General features: G+C 48.3%; 1 protein-coding gene across 4 annotated transcripts in view; it reads left to right on the top strand.

Annotated features, from left to right (window-relative positions):
* Lrch (Leucine-rich-repeats and calponin homology domain protein) overlaps positions 1-15,468 on the top strand; it is a 246,742-nt gene that overhangs the window by 151,510 nt on the left and 79,764 nt on the right. For all 4 annotated transcript variants that reach the window (XM_075682826.1, XM_075682824.1, XM_075682823.1 and 1 more), the window contains one exon: positions 11,785-11,916. In XM_075682826.1, coding sequence (XP_075538941.1) covers positions 11,785-11,916 — 132 coding nt within the window. The remainder of the gene's footprint in view (positions 1-11,784; positions 11,917-15,468) is intronic.

Raw genomic sequence — 15,468 nt, 5'->3', positions numbered from 1 at the left:
CCGTCGCATGCGGAGCGTGTACAAGCAGTGGCTGTGCTTTCAGCCGCCAATAGTGACCGTACGACCCTCTCCGAGATTCAGGCTTATCTGATTACGCTTAAACGGAACAGCGTGCAACGGCGCATTCACGATTTCTTCCAAGGCTACTGCCGAGCCCGAATAAGTGCGTGGAAATAAAGGATTTCATTTTTTTTTTCTTAATCTGTTTTTTCGGACACCTGTTTATTCGGACATTTTCGCAGTCCCCCTGAGGTCCGAATAAACGGTCGGCGACTGTATACAAGTCCAGAAGAAAACACTCTGACGTCGACTGCTTATCATACGCCCCCATCGATCCCCCGCCGCAAGACGACGAGGACGCCTTCCTTGGAATAATAAGCGCGGAAGACTTCACTAAACAGTAGCGAGCAGACCTGGAGCTAAAAGGCCTCGTCGAGTACTTGGAAGGGAACACCGACGTTGTCCTTAGGGCATTTAAGCGTGGGTTGTCTTTGTTCACGCTACAAAACAACCTGCTCGTGAAGAAGAACTTCTCACCAGTCCGCGCCAGCTACCTTCTTGTTGTACCGTCAGCGCTGCGTCCAGAAGTACTGCACGCCCTACACGACGATCCAACCGCTGAGCACCTCGGATTCTCCCGGACGCTGTCGAGGATGCAGGAAAGGTATTACTAAAGCCCCTGCATCCACGCGCTACCACCGCTTTCTTAAGTAGCGACAACCTTTGTTGTGCGCCGCCTTCTCCCCTCACACCAAATTCGGTTCCGGTATTACCGGTTCCGGCGTTTCCGCTTCCTGGAGTTGCGCTGCGGGAATTTCCGCTTTGACTGCTGTTAGACAATGGTGAGATGCCCGCGCGTGCTTATCAGAGCTGTGGCAGTCACCATAAGAAGAATGCAAAGGGGACAAGCTGTTGTATTCCGCTAAAGTAGTAGTTCGCGGTCACTGTTTTCCAAATGCACGAAAAACGGCAGTGGTCTCCAAGCGCCCAGGCACTACATTCCACTGTACGTTGTCGCTCGTGCCACAACCGGTCGCAGGTTGACGCAAAGCAGCGAACCCGAGCAGATCGCTGGTTACAATAGGCGGTTGGATTTAATCGCATTCACAGTTTCAACCGCAGCTGGTGCAATTAATGCCTCTCCAGCGACGCAAAAGTAAACAACGCCAAAAACAAAACGTCACTTCCACTCGGAACAGGAAGCTGCAGCTACGTAAGTTCCGCTCGGCGCCGGAAGCTAAGGGGGTGAGTGGGAGAGGAGCTTGGAGGAGGAGGGCAAGTTGGCGGTACTTAACCTGGTCGGCGGGAACGTGTATGGAGGGGCTTTAGGTATTATTGGCCGCGTCTGACCGCCGACGTCGCCCGTTATGTCAAGACATGCCGAGACTGTCAGCGATGCAAGACACCACCAACAAGGCCAGCAGGATTACTACTGCCGATCGAACCTCCCCGTCGACCATTCCAGCAGATTGGGATGGATTTGTTGGGGCCGTTTCCGAAGTCAACATCCGGGAATAAGTGGATCGTCGTGGCGACGGACTACCTCACCCGCTTCGCTGAAACTAAAGCTCTACCAAAAGGCAGCGCAGCCGAAGTGGCGAAATTTTTCGTCGAGCACATCCTGCTGCGACACGGTGCCCCAGAAGTCCTCATCACCGACAGAGGAACGGCTTTTACAGCAGAGCTCACCCAAGCCATTCTGCAATACAGCCAGACAAGCCACACGAGGACCACTGCCTGCCACCCGCAGACAAATGGTCTCACAGAGCGCCTGAACAAGACCCTCGCCGACATGCTAGCAATGTACGTCGAACACAAGACTTGGGATGCCATCCTGTCGTACGTAACATTCGCTTACAACACGGCGGCGCAAGAAACAACACAGATCACGCCATTTAAGCTGGTTTACGGCAGGAACCCGACGACGACGCTCGATGCCATGCTGCCGCACGTCACTGACGAGGAGAATCTTGACGTCGCTACCTATCTCCAGCGCGCCGTCGAAGGCCGACTGCTCGCCCGCCCGCCTACGGATCAAGACCCAGCAGAGTACCGACAGCCGACACTACAACCTCCGACGACGCTTCGTCGAGTACCAGCCCGGCGACCGTGTTTGGGTATGGACCCCGATACGCCTACGAGGACTGAGTGAGAAGCTACTGCGACGATATTTCGGACCCTACAAGGTCATCCGACGTATTGGCGCACTGGACTATGAGGTCGTGCCAGACGGCATTTCGCATTCACAGCGCCGCCGCGCACGATCTGAAGTGGTCCACGTGGTGCGTCTTAAGGGGGAATGAGGGGATCGGAACAAACTTTTTCATTTTTTAACTTAGAGTGACGAAATTTGGCATACAGGTTTGAAATAGCATCAAACAGACAGCTACAAAGTTTCACAATAATATCTTCAGTAGTTTTTATTTTATCGTTATTTATATATTACTCACATGTTGCTTGCTCGTGGAAAGCCTAGCGTGACAGCGAAATGGGTTATGGGTCTGTAAATGTTCTTAATAGTTACTAAGAAGTATAGTCTAAGTCAAGATTCTGTTAATTTCTTTTTAAATTTCTCTGCTCTTCTTCTAAACGATATAGTATGCACCTTCTCTTTATGTTTAGAATGTATCATGCTCCAATTATTGTGTAATAAAGAATGGTGAGCCTAAATGGTAAATCTGAGACTGTCTTGACATAAGGCACACTTCAGCAATTGCAGCAAAACAAACAGGATTAAAATCCGTGCTCCCATTGCTGTGCTACGCTTTCCACGAGCGAGGTGATAAGCCCAAAACAAACTTTTGAGAAAACAAGCCTCAAAGTTCCATACTGGCACACACTGTCTAGAATGCTCCTGCATTGTAAAATTTGGTGTCCTTGGCAGCAGGTGACTTCTTAGCCCTCTTTCCTTTCAGGAGATGGACTTTGTGTGCCTTCTTCATTCGCTGGGAATCTTTCTCGACAGCCCGCTGAAGAGAGAGGGCACCAGAGCACAGGCCCAATGTTGTGCACAGGTCTGAATAAGCTTTCAGACTGCCCGAGTTGTACCTTGAAATTGTCTCGTGCACTGCTGTTTCCACGGCAAACAGTGAGGCATGCTGGTCTTTTGATACTAGTGACCATATCACTGAATGGAGACTCTCAGCCGCGTTTTGAGTTTTGCCTCCTTTGCACTGGGCCAGCAACTGAGGGTCTGAGAGGCGCTGGTACACAGGCAGAAGTGCTTCAGCAACTTTAGCTGAAAGCTTGTACGTGTGAGCTGGTGCTGGCTGCCCTTCTGCCTCAGCTGATCGGTGGTTGCACCAGCTAAGGGGGCCAGGGGGACACAGCTCATGATGGGGCTCATCATCTGTTGATGTGATGTGGTAGTATGTTGCCATTAGTGCCCTTTGCATGTCCTCGACTTCTGAGTGGTTCTGCAGAGCAAGGCCATAGTAGTTCGTCAGTTTTTTGATGAGCTGCTGTGTCAGGCCCCCCTTTCCACCTAGTGGCTCTCCTTTCTTTGCCTTGGCCACCAAAGAGCGAAGTGCAGCCCCCATTCGTTTTTTCACATGATTTATGCAGTCCTCTTTAGATAGCTGCACAAAACCATAAACTTCTTCATCACATAGAGTGCGAAACATGCGGCTGTCCCCATCACAAACTATGTTTGTGTAACGTAAATCATTTCTGCTCAAGGAGCGCCTGAAGAGCTGTACATAGTGCAGCCTCAACCTCCATTCTTCCCGAATTCACATCAGTGTTTTTCTGGCACTGGTGTTGCTGCTTCCATTCAGCATAGTTGGGGTCACTTTCTGCTGGCTGTCGGCTGCACCCAAGGCAGAAGATGGACAGAACTATGCAGTCCAACACAAGCCCTGTATGGAATTCAATTTTACAGCCTACGCCGATATGGGAGCTGTGGCCGCGTGTCAACCATGTGCCATCATACACTACTGTGGTGTTCTTTGAAAATGTAGTCTCCATTTCAGTGTACACCTTTTTCACTGCCTCTACAGCATCTGTGAAGATGTTGTGTGCAGCTGCCGCGGTGGTAGGCTTGAAAGTCTTTTTGTGGTGCCCATCATATGTTTTGTGGTGTAACCCACGATGCAAGACATTCATGGTGGCCCAGAAGTCATTAAGAGCAGTTGGTCCTTTCCCGATGCTCTTTATTGCTTGCATAGCTCTGATGTTGACCTCAAAAGCTCTAGAGCCGCTCTTCCTTTGTGAGGACCACTCAGACTGTAGGGTACTACCACAGGAAATGCATGAAAGTACCATCTTCACAGCTAGCCCCAGTTCGGTCTCGCGGTGCACTGCTAGGCCGGGCTGCTGACAAGTTGGGCAAAGCGCGGAACCAATCACCGAGTTCAGAGCAGCAACTTGAACAAGCATAAACTCCTCTTCTGGAGGTGCGGGAATGGCATTTTCCTATGAGCCAGTCAGCCCGAACTTGTGCTCCGTTGCTGAAACCGCGCGAAGCGATTCCCGAACTCTCGACGCTTGCAGTTCTACAGTTTCCGCGGACACAAATCGTGTTTTCAGGTGAGCTTGAATAGTGCGACGGTCACTGGGCAAACAGTCAACACTGTGATGAGCGGCAAGGTCGGCCGCCGGCACATCCGTGGCAGCGAGCGTGCGCCCGCGTTGCAGCTTCGTCGAAGCGCCGGAACTCGTCGATGGCATGAGACTGCCTTCACTAGCGGTTGTTGGCTGCGTAGACATCTCGGCGTTGAACGACTCACCGCGGAAGCGAGTCTCCGATGCTCTGCAGTCGGGCAGCGATGACCGCTGCAAGCCCACTCCGTGATCTGTGCTGGACGAACATGCGACGGGACGCTCGCGTACGGCGAGTCTCACTGGCATGTCGATCGTCACCGGTGAAGTAACACTGCGCCCGCGCTTCGACGGCGAAAGATCATGGTTCGTCTCACTATCGCTGGCTGGTGCTCGACTCGGTACAAGATCCTGCAGCACGTTGGGCGAGAGATCGCATAGCACGTTGGGCGCGTACTCCGCCGATTCTGAACGGACGCTCGGCTCGGCTGAACCACCTGCTGACAATCGCCGCTTCTTCCTTGCTGTGACGGGCTTCCGTTTCCGCTTCCCGTAGGCATGCTTCGTCCGGTACTTCTTTTCAAACGTGCGCGGATCCATTGCACGTGGTCGAAGTCCTCGAAACACAAGAGAAGGAAAGACCAGAAAGGCTTCCCAGCAGCGGACAAAAGCAGACGCTCCTTGCGCTCCTTGCCTCAGCCGCCATTATGGTGCGGCGTCGGCCAATGAGGAGGCGCCTTACAACGAGCTGCGGCGCAGAGCCAATCGGGGCGCGGCAGCCATTGGCTGCTCCGGGCTGCCACCCTCCTGTTTTTCTTTTTTTGTGCGCTTGCTGGCTGGCAGGGGAGGAAGGGAAGGGCTGGGACAAAGAGTCAAAGAGTCGGGCTTTCCAACGATACCAAAATGGCGGCGCTCCGTGGCGGGAAAGCCGAGCAGTCGCGCCTTGAACTTCGCGGCTTTTTCACGATTTCGGGCGGATGTGTGGACGCCGGCACCGACAAATATATTTATTTTCAGTGCTTAGAGTTTGTTTTTCGGTGAAATATTTCAGTACAAAATAGAAATGATGCTGTAGATTCTGAAAAGCGTACTTTTCAAAAATCGATTTTTTTCGCGAAAATCGCGATCTGATCCCCGGTTCCCCCCTTAAACCCTTTTACGGACGCTGACGAACTTCTTATTTTGTTGTTTTCGTTGCTACCAGTGCTTTTTCTTTATTACTTTCATTTGTTTGCAGCACTGGGTCGATGCTTTTTAAGAGGGGGGTATTGACACGTGCACTTATATTTATCGGGCGACCACGTTTCACCGCCTAACACATCTTTTGGCACAGCGCGGGACGCGCCTGCATGTGTTCGAAGTTTCTTGAAAGTCATCGATGTTTCTATCCACTGTCTGTTGTCGCCGAACCTTGTGTTATCTGATTTCATCGCGGGACGCGAATGCTGTAGAACCTTGTGGAAGGCACGCGGGTCCCAACGATTAGTCTGGAACACTCGATGACTGCTGTATAAAAGCCGACGCGCTATACCGGCTGATCAGATTTTCGACGATCGCCGACCCTGTTCGCCGCTATCGTTGTGCTATAAGTGTAGCCTCTTTTTGTGGGCACAGGTTCGCCCAATAAAAGTTAGTTTTGTCCTTCACAGTATTCCTACTATGTTCTTCAACATCACCACCACGTGACAGTACTTACACGATTGCAAGTTCACCACTTTTTTCAGATTTGAAAATCTGAAGTGGGGAGTCGACTTGCAATCTAAACCAAAACATGGCACCGCCATAATAGCGAGACCAGCGGGAACTACAACGTAGTTACCCTTTTATGTTTGCTTTATGGCCATACCCGTAGCTTTTCGCTATCCTGCGTGTTTTTTCGCTTTTTGGAAGGGTTTTTCAACATTTTTTCGAGTTTTACAGTGCACACAACACCCATGAGGGGTTGTCGATAGTTGATGGAAGCGCCGCTGTTCTATTCGTGGGGACACCCTCAGTACGGTGGCGCTTGTGGGGAGCATCGGTAGTTCACGGAAGAGCAGACACCACTCGCGGGTTTCTCTTTGCCTGTTGCGCTTAGCTATCTCTATAGTTTGACGAAAGGCATTGGTTTGACGCGTTCCACTTTACTGCCGGCTACGTGCTACTTCTATGCTTCCTCAGTCATCATGAGTGCTCCAAACCCACTAATCATTCGGCACTCGTTCACAGCAGCGGTCAAGAGGGCTGCCATCTTTTACGCCGAAGAAACAAATCACTGCACAGCGGGCCGCAAGTTCGATGTTTCTGAACAGGTGGTGCGAGAGTGGCGACTGCAGCGAAGCGAAATTTTCACCTGTGACGGCAAGCGAAGAATTTCCCATGTTCCGAAGTCTGGTCGCTTTCCAAAGCTGTAGGCCAAGCTTGCGGCGTACGTCGCTGAAATGCGTGATCGGTCCCTGCCAGTGAAGTGCGACACGGTCATGAAACAAACCCGGATCTTCACCTTTTAAGGACCTGCTCTGCCATGAGTACAACGAGTGGCTGACTGCAGAAAACCGCAAACTTATGCCAACTGGATCTGTCAAAAGAGCCTCCCTGGCGGCTGCGTGTGGTTGGATGCATTCGGCGTGGGCTGTTGTTCCACAAGATGTCATAGTGCAGTCGTTTGCCAAATGTGGAATTTCGCTGGATGACGGCGCGCTGTAGGACCGTAGCAGCGCTGACGATGGCAGCACTAGTTAAAATGAGTAGTCCAGTGACCATGTCAGCTACTAATCAATTTTCGTTATCAATTGTGCCCTCGGGTATGCTCTTTTTTTTTTTTTCTGTCAGGTGATATGGGGGAGTTGACTTGCATTTGAGTCGACTTACAATCGTGTAAATACGGTACGTTACTTGAATGGCTCAAAATCGCACATACAACAAACATCTTTGAGTTTGGCTGATAGTTACAGCGTACGCAAGGTGTAAACCTGGCTATGCATTGCGAGATGGCGACGGTCCCGGACTCCTTTGTGCACGCGGGCTGCTTTCCCACGAGTGTTGGCCTGCAAATCCACTCCGCTTCCTTCTCCTCCCTCTTTCTCACAACTCCCTTGCTTGTGTCAGCAGGCGTGCTACAGCGCTGGCTGCCGGCTTAAGTCCAGAAGTTTCATTTTCTTGACGTCACCGGGAAGCAGGCCTAACAGGCCTGTGCGCTACCGGCTCGACCTTGACAACTGCCCAGCGCACCATGTAGAACCTTCTCTGACAATAGTGACTCTTACTTTTCCGACCGCATAATACCACTTCGAGAGTGCAGCCGCTGGTGGCATTGTGGAGCGCTTACTCGTCGCCCTTGACCACCCGGCTTCCAACTTGCCACTTCAAGCTTCACTGTATTCAGCCGTTGAGATGGTCAAGGCGGCCTGAGCGGAGATGACAGCTGCTTGCATGTGGAACTGTTTCCACAAGGCCGGCTTCATCAACATGGTGCCTGATGCCAAGCCTGAAGTTTCTGAAGAAGATCAGTTCGTAGGCGATTTGTGGTAGCGCGTCATTGACTCCGACATGGGAGGCCATGACATTGGCTGGGATGATTTTATTTCAACTGATGAAGATGCTAATATAGCGGAACCGTGCATAGACAAAGACATTGTTTGGGATGAAGCGTGGGCCTAGAGCGATGCAGAGTAATCGGTTGACGAAACTTTGGAGCCAGCCAAGGACAATCTGCCGCAGTATTCTGCAGTTCGTTATATCAATATTTCACTGTATGTGCCACTTTACAGTGACGAAAAACATTCCTTAAATTTCTTCGATGCTGAGCGGAATCGAACCCACGTCACGGCGGTTCCTCAAGGACAGCAACCCTATGCATTAGCAGGCTGCACCACAAATGCAATGGTTATGTGCCGCTTTTCAGTACACTCCTTTTAGGCCAATGCTTTAGCGAGATGCGCTATGAATTAATTCTCTAGGTGCCATTCCGTATGTGCCACTCTTCAGTGAACCTCTGACCAACTGGGGTCACTGAGTGTGTGCCACCGAGTGTGCGGAAAACGGGGGAGCAATTCTCACTGTTGGCAGGTACCGACCACGCTATGCTTCTCGTCTCGGAGGCCACGTGCGGACTTCTTGGCAGTGCCACTAGCTAGCGCAGTGTGTCTCGAAAGGAGCTCCAAAGAGGAGCCCGTCTGCCATTTTTCAGTGTTCACACGCACTAGCACGCCATGCATTTCGGAGGCCAGGTGCGGGCTTCGTGGCGGCGGCAGTAGATGGTGCCTAGTGTTCTTAAGGAAGCGCGAAAGAGAAATCCTGCTGCAGTACACACCTCATACAGAACTAGTTTCGACAGTGGCAATACATTGTGTCGCTATATTGGTCCAGTGCTAATCGCACTTCCATTGACAGTCATCGTGAAATGGGTTCATTATTGCTTGAGATAATTAAGTAACAATTTTCATTTGTTTTTAGAAGAATAGACAAATAATCATTGCACAATAATGTGAAATAGCACATGGATCAATACTAAAATCATGTGACATGCAATGACGGAAGCACTTTTATGATTGGTTCATTATTTCTTGTGATATAGCACCCTGAACTCCAGTATTTTGAGCATGGTCATGCATGGTGACACAAAAGACAAGTTTTAAAAATGTTAGAATAGAACTTTTTTATATCGCTCCAAATGTTTTGTGTCCAAACATTTAGCCTTGTGCAGCTAAAATAATTATTCTTCTACCTGCGATAGATACTGATTTATGACAGTAAACAATTGGCTGTGTGTCAAAATTTTTGTTTTGTGAAAATGAAGAAGACAAACAAATCCCCTGCCCTATAGCTTTAAAATTAATGTATTTTGGCTGAAATATTAACCCACGAGATAAGAAACTGACAGCTAAAAAAAAATAATAGGTACAGATTCCAAAAATTCAGTTATACAAAATTCAATTTTTTTGTCATTGTTAAGACCAAAGACCCTCGCCCCCTTAAAAGGAAGATATAATAGAGTTGGGCAGGTCATGCAACAGACAGAGCAGATAGCTGTTGGAGTTACAGAATGGGGTTCTAAGAGGAGTAGGAACATAGTTGAGGACAGTGGAAGATTATGTGGGGTGATGAGGTTATGAAGTTTTTAAGCGTAGCATGGAGTCAGTTGATGCATGACGCGGGTAGTTGCCACCAGGACACTGGCTTTTGGCCTGCAGTGGACATGGATATGTGGATAATGAGGAGAATTGAGAAGATAGATGCTTTATAAAAGGAAGCTGAAAAACTGGGAACACACTAAAGCTTCTGCTTTGAAGGTGGCATGTAATAGCATTAAAGGATGTTCACGCTTGCCTGCAACTGCAGCTTATGCAACCGTAATCTTACCGGGAAACTTTTGCAGCGAACGCTCTGCATGACGGCAAGCTTTCGGGTTCTTTTCTGATCCATGGCAGCCATTACCATCGCTGCTGCGGATGATAGAAACGCGTTATGATTGGTAGAAAGCATGCTGCGCGTGCCGCTTTGTGGTTGGTAGAAACACGGCGCATGGCGTGCTGTCATTGGTAGACACGTTTCGCTCACGGTCAACTCACACTCGATGGCATCGACGCTGTGCTCAATTCATAACAGGGCCTTTACAGCTTTCGCTTTAAAAGGTTTCGCTCATCTAACATGCTGCTTCAGATGGAAGTGACAACATGTGAAGTGACACAAGCGATGCACACCCAACTTTACCTACATATGTTCTCAGGCAATTTAAAAGCTAATCAAACTACAGTCGAACCCACCTATAACAATATTCAAGGGCCCAGAAAATGACCCGGTTATAACCGGACCACACAAACACACAGAAAAAAGAAGAGGACAGAGGGGGCCAACATCAAACATAATAATTAGACCGAAAAAAGTACGGTCAAACCCATTTCTAATTGTGGCGGCCCCATGAACACTTGTGTGTTGTATGGTAAGATAAACTGCTTACTATAATGTTCCTGTAAATCTGTTTACTGGGTGTCTACACCGAAGGCGGAAAAGGAACCACAGTGAACTGGAAAATAAAAGAAGAATAAAAATAAAATTCGAGTCGCCACACCTGCCTGCATGTTGCCCAACACGTCTTCCCTGCATTGAGAGCCTCATGCACCTCTCTCCCTTCCGCCCTCCTACTTGTGCTTCAGAGGTGTGGGTAGGAGATGCGCCAAGACATGTGCCGATGCAAGGAAGGCGTGCTGCACGGCATGTGTACCACACAATGTGGGTGCAGCGAAAATTCGCCGTATGTAGGCAAGTTGGGCGGTTCCAGGTTTTTGTCTTTTTCTTCTCGATTCTGCTTTCTTTTTTCTTTCAGCCCAGGCCCCCAGTAGCCAGATTTATAGGAAAATTCTACAGTCGACTTATGTCTATTCGGCCCTGATGGGACTCATGAAACAGATTTAATTATCAGTGGGGTCGAATTAAACAAGATTAAGAAAAAAATGCCAGAACACACTGCTGATTCATTAGATAGTATTTGCCCACTTCTAACGCACCCCCAAATTAAACAGGCACACACTTTCTTTGTGGCCAAAGCAGAAAATTAATGTATAAATGAGATTGAAGCTCCTACACCAAGTAAAACATGCACGATGCAGTCCGGACGAAGCCCGGGCCACTTCCCGTGTTAAACATAGTTACAGGCATATGCTGCATACATTTGCGACACCGCACTGACGTAAATCTAGCGGTGGGGTCGCAATGCAATACACGGCATGGCTGTTTGCAGTAGTGCGTGCAGTTAGGGCAGGGTGCATGCGCCATCGCACTGTGAAAGAAGCAGATTGTTTCTGACCTGATACTGTTGACACTGATGTTTGATTGCCAGTAGCGCATTTTCCAAGCCCACCAGTGCCCTACCTCCTCCTTCTCTTCATACTCTTGGCTTGCAGCATGAAATGATACGCGCACAGACTAGAAGAAGGCAGTCTGTGTGTGTGTCATTTCGCACTACAAACCAAGAATATGTTACCATACCAACTCACCCAACTTCCTATCCTCATTCTCTCCCACTGTCCTTTTCATCCATTACAATATTACACGAGGAGCAAATTTGATGTGCTGAAATCCAGAGAAAAAGCTCATATATGGCATGTTGTCAAAGTTTATGGCTTGTGGGAATAATGTGAATGATTATAGGACTGAAACTCTGACAATAGTGAAGACTAGCTTGAGCAGTCAGCTGAAGTAGTGAACATTCAGCACATCACAGTATATCGCACAGAACATGACGAGTGGATTCACTGTTATTCCCAGGCATCCAGTGATGGGATGAGGACACCACCACGACCGAGCCGTGCTGGCACTCCCCAGGGTGGCGACTTCACCATCCGCCGAGGCCTGGAGAGGGCACGCGAGGAGCACGACCTCATCGAGCAGCTTCGATGGGTGAGAGTTCTCCCTGCACTTCTGAGGCAGAAAAACCGGGTTGTTCGTATTGCCTGGCTCATTTACATTGCTGTAGACAGAACACAAGGATGGGGGCATTATGGGGTACTCTCTCTGTGTGGCATGGACAGAAGGCTACCTCCGCTTCTAGCCACACAGTCTCTCTGTAACGCTTCCCAAGCCCGCAGTGCAAGTAATTACACCCGAACCTCATTATAACAGTTAAAGCGAGAGCCGAATGCACTTTATCATTACTTTCAATTACTTCATCAGTTATCAGCACTTGTGTCTGTCTTCTTTGCCTTAGGTTTGCATTAAATAAGTTGCACCATTTATTTCCATCATGTGCACTAAAACATCGTTGGTATGATCCCAGTTAAGTACGATTTCCCGACACCAATGTTCGTGATCAGGAACACAAATATGAGGCAATAGAGTTACGCTCGTGTTTTTACCAACTCATGAGTTGATTTTTCAGCACCAACGTTCAGTACGTCATCAAACTGCGGTCGTATTATACATTTTCTGGCCGCTAGATCCCATTGTACGAGTTGGGGTCGGGCATGTCAAGAGGTGGTAGCTAACCCATGCCGTCGTCCGGATCATCCACGCTAGGGACGTGGTTGAAGGGATGGACTTTTTCTCACCGAGGACTAGAAGTACGGGATTTATTTATAACATTTACATGAAGACTGGAGAATGTTACATTTCATCTGTCTAGCATGACTGAAGCAAAGCGCACCAAGCAACCAAAAACGGCTGCTTAAAACCCTATGTTCTCCCTAGATCCCCAGGCAAGGCAAATCTGCTGCTCCACCTTCGTCCAATCGGACCTTCCAATGTCGTCGATGTACCCGCCTTGGAGGCCAACGGTTCACACTCACTCCCGCACTTTTGTTTCACTGAACACACAGAGGGGAGAGGGTCCTCGTAAAAGCTGGTACATCTTGATTCCAGAGCTGACTCCTCAGTTAGCTGCCACGTATGTCAAGATTAACGGAGTCCATGGGCAAGCCCCACCCTTTTCCAGGAGTTCTCTTGCTCCAATTAGACTGTGAAGGCCAACTAACAATACTCGGTCCGCCAAATGGGGCTAGTCTTGCTGGCGCAATCGGGCTGTCCGAAGGAGGTGCATTGTTGGCTTCACGAAGCAATTCGTCGCAGCAGGCTGGGAGAGGTTCGAAAGTCACTACCCTCTCCTGCTGGCCGATCATAACACCATGCAAGCAAGAAAATGCGCGAGGCGCATGCGATCGAGAACAATATATAACGGCCTGTCACATCAGCTTCCCCGCAATACTCACCCGCCTGAGTTACATTAAAACAGTGGTGCGCATTCAGTTTCTTATTCGGGCGCCAGCAATTCACCTCACGGGTTGTCGCACACCGCATTCACAGCTATTGCCACCAAACCTATTACAATCAGCATCTTCACCTATATGTTTTATGGTGCATGGGGTGTAGTGCCGTTGGTAGCGTACTACACACTTTTAGTAGGCAATAATCCTAACAGCCCGCTATTCCCTGCTGCAGGCGGCATGATGAGAATGTCACATTTTGCTAATGCATGATGTGAGTGTCACATCCAGCGCCGCCAACCACCTTGATTTCATTTCGGCTTCCCGTCGCTGTCTCTAAACAGTGTGCAATAGGAAAACAACAAACCGCGTCTCGAACCACCGAAGCCCCACCAGCTCGACACACGTTGGCATCTCATGCATCGTGCGCAACAATTCACATTATGTAGGTAGATATCCGATGCAGTTGAGTGTGTCAAATTTTTTAGTTACTTTGGATTTTACGTTTTCTCGTTTAGCTCGTTTTTTCTTGCATTTTTTTCCAGAACGACAAGGTATGAACAAGGCTCTACTATATATATGCACCAACTCACTCAGGTATCTCCTCTTTAGAAATGACTTCATTATATCCATTCATCATCATCATCATCAGCCTATTTTATGTCCACTGCAAGACGAAGTCCTCTCGTTACTATCTCCAATTACTCCTGTCCTGTACCAAACGATTCCAACTAGCGCATGTGAATTTAATAATTTCATTGCTCCACCTAGTCATCTGTCGTCCTTGACTGCCCTTCTCTTCTCTTGGCATCATTCCATAACCCTAATGGTTCACCGGCAGGGTGTTTTGAGCACAAAAAACAAAGTGGTGGCTGATGCCGAGATGCAGGTGACCATCATCCAAACCAAATGAAATGAACACTTAAAAGCAGTGATGGAACGCAACACTGAAGCGTTGTGCGCGGGCTGACAGTATGATGTCAGGACAGTTGAGGTTGACTTTCCAGCTCTGAGAGAGAACCTCGCTTGTTACAAAGTTCGGGCCTCATACCAATGAGCTTGCTATAAGTTCATAGAAATATCTCATATTTGAAAACATTTGCTTCTCTATGCATCTCCTTCTTATTCGTATTTGAGAATGCTCGACTCAATTTGCCATGTGCTTTACCATTTTTTTCAAAGATATTCTATTCGTTGTGCATTTTACTAACACCTGCCTTCTGTTTTCTTTTGGAGCAAAATAAACGCTGCTCCTTGCTATTCAAACTGGATTAAGTCGTCTTTTTTAACATGCTTGCTAGAGAGTAACACCATTGGGCAGCATGGTGTCAGCCCATCTTTACATAAAACAAATTTCTGGGTCACTCAGGGAATCTTGCAAAGGGGCTCAGGGAAAACCTGAAAAACTCAGAGAATTTAGAAATGGGAACTTGGTAGACACCCTGACCGGTTTATGTAACCTATGCATTACATAACCTGCCCAGCTCCATTTTTTCATCTTAATATCAATTAGAATATCGGCTACGCCCATTAGTACTCTTATCCAAACCGCCCTCTTTCTGTCTCTTAACATTATGCCCAGCATTCTTCATTGCATCGCTCTTTGCACGGTCCTTAACTTATTCTCAAGCTTCTTTGTCAGTCTCCAAGTTTCTGCCCGATATGTCAGCACCAGTAAATTCCACTGATTGTATACCTTCCTTTTCGATGATAATGGTAAGCTTCCGGTCAGGAACTGACAATGTCTGCCGTATGCGGTCCAACCAAATTTTATTCTATCAATTTCCTTCTTATGATCAGGGTTCCCTGTGATTAATCGACCTAGGTAAATGTATTCCTTCACAGACTTTAGAGGCTGACTTGCGATCTTGAACTCTTGTTCCCTTGCCTGGTTATTTACCTATCATTATTTTTGTCTTCTGCATATTAATCTTCAATCCCACTCTTACACTCTCTCTGTTAAGGTCCTCAGTCATTTGTTGGAACTCGTCTGCATTGTTGCTAAATGGAACAACGTCATTAGCAAACCGAAGGTTGCTGAGATATTCGCAGTCGATACTTACACCTAAGCCTTCCCAGTTTAATAGCTTGAGTACTTCTTCTATTCACACAGTGAATAGCATTAGAGAGATTGTGTCTCCTTGCCTGACTGCTTTCTTCACATGAATATTCCTACTTGTGTAGAATTAGGGTAGCTGTGGAATGTCTGTAAATATTTTCCTGGATATTTACGTAAGTGTCCTCTATTCCTTGA

Source organism: Dermacentor variabilis, chromosome 2 (assembly GCF_050947875.1).
Source record: "Dermacentor variabilis isolate Ectoservices chromosome 2, ASM5094787v1, whole genome shotgun sequence".
Taxonomy (NCBI): domain Eukaryota; kingdom Metazoa; phylum Arthropoda; class Arachnida; order Ixodida; family Ixodidae; genus Dermacentor; species Dermacentor variabilis.
Note: the sequence above shows the minus strand (reverse complement) of the source record. Positions and strands in the feature narration are given on the sequence as shown.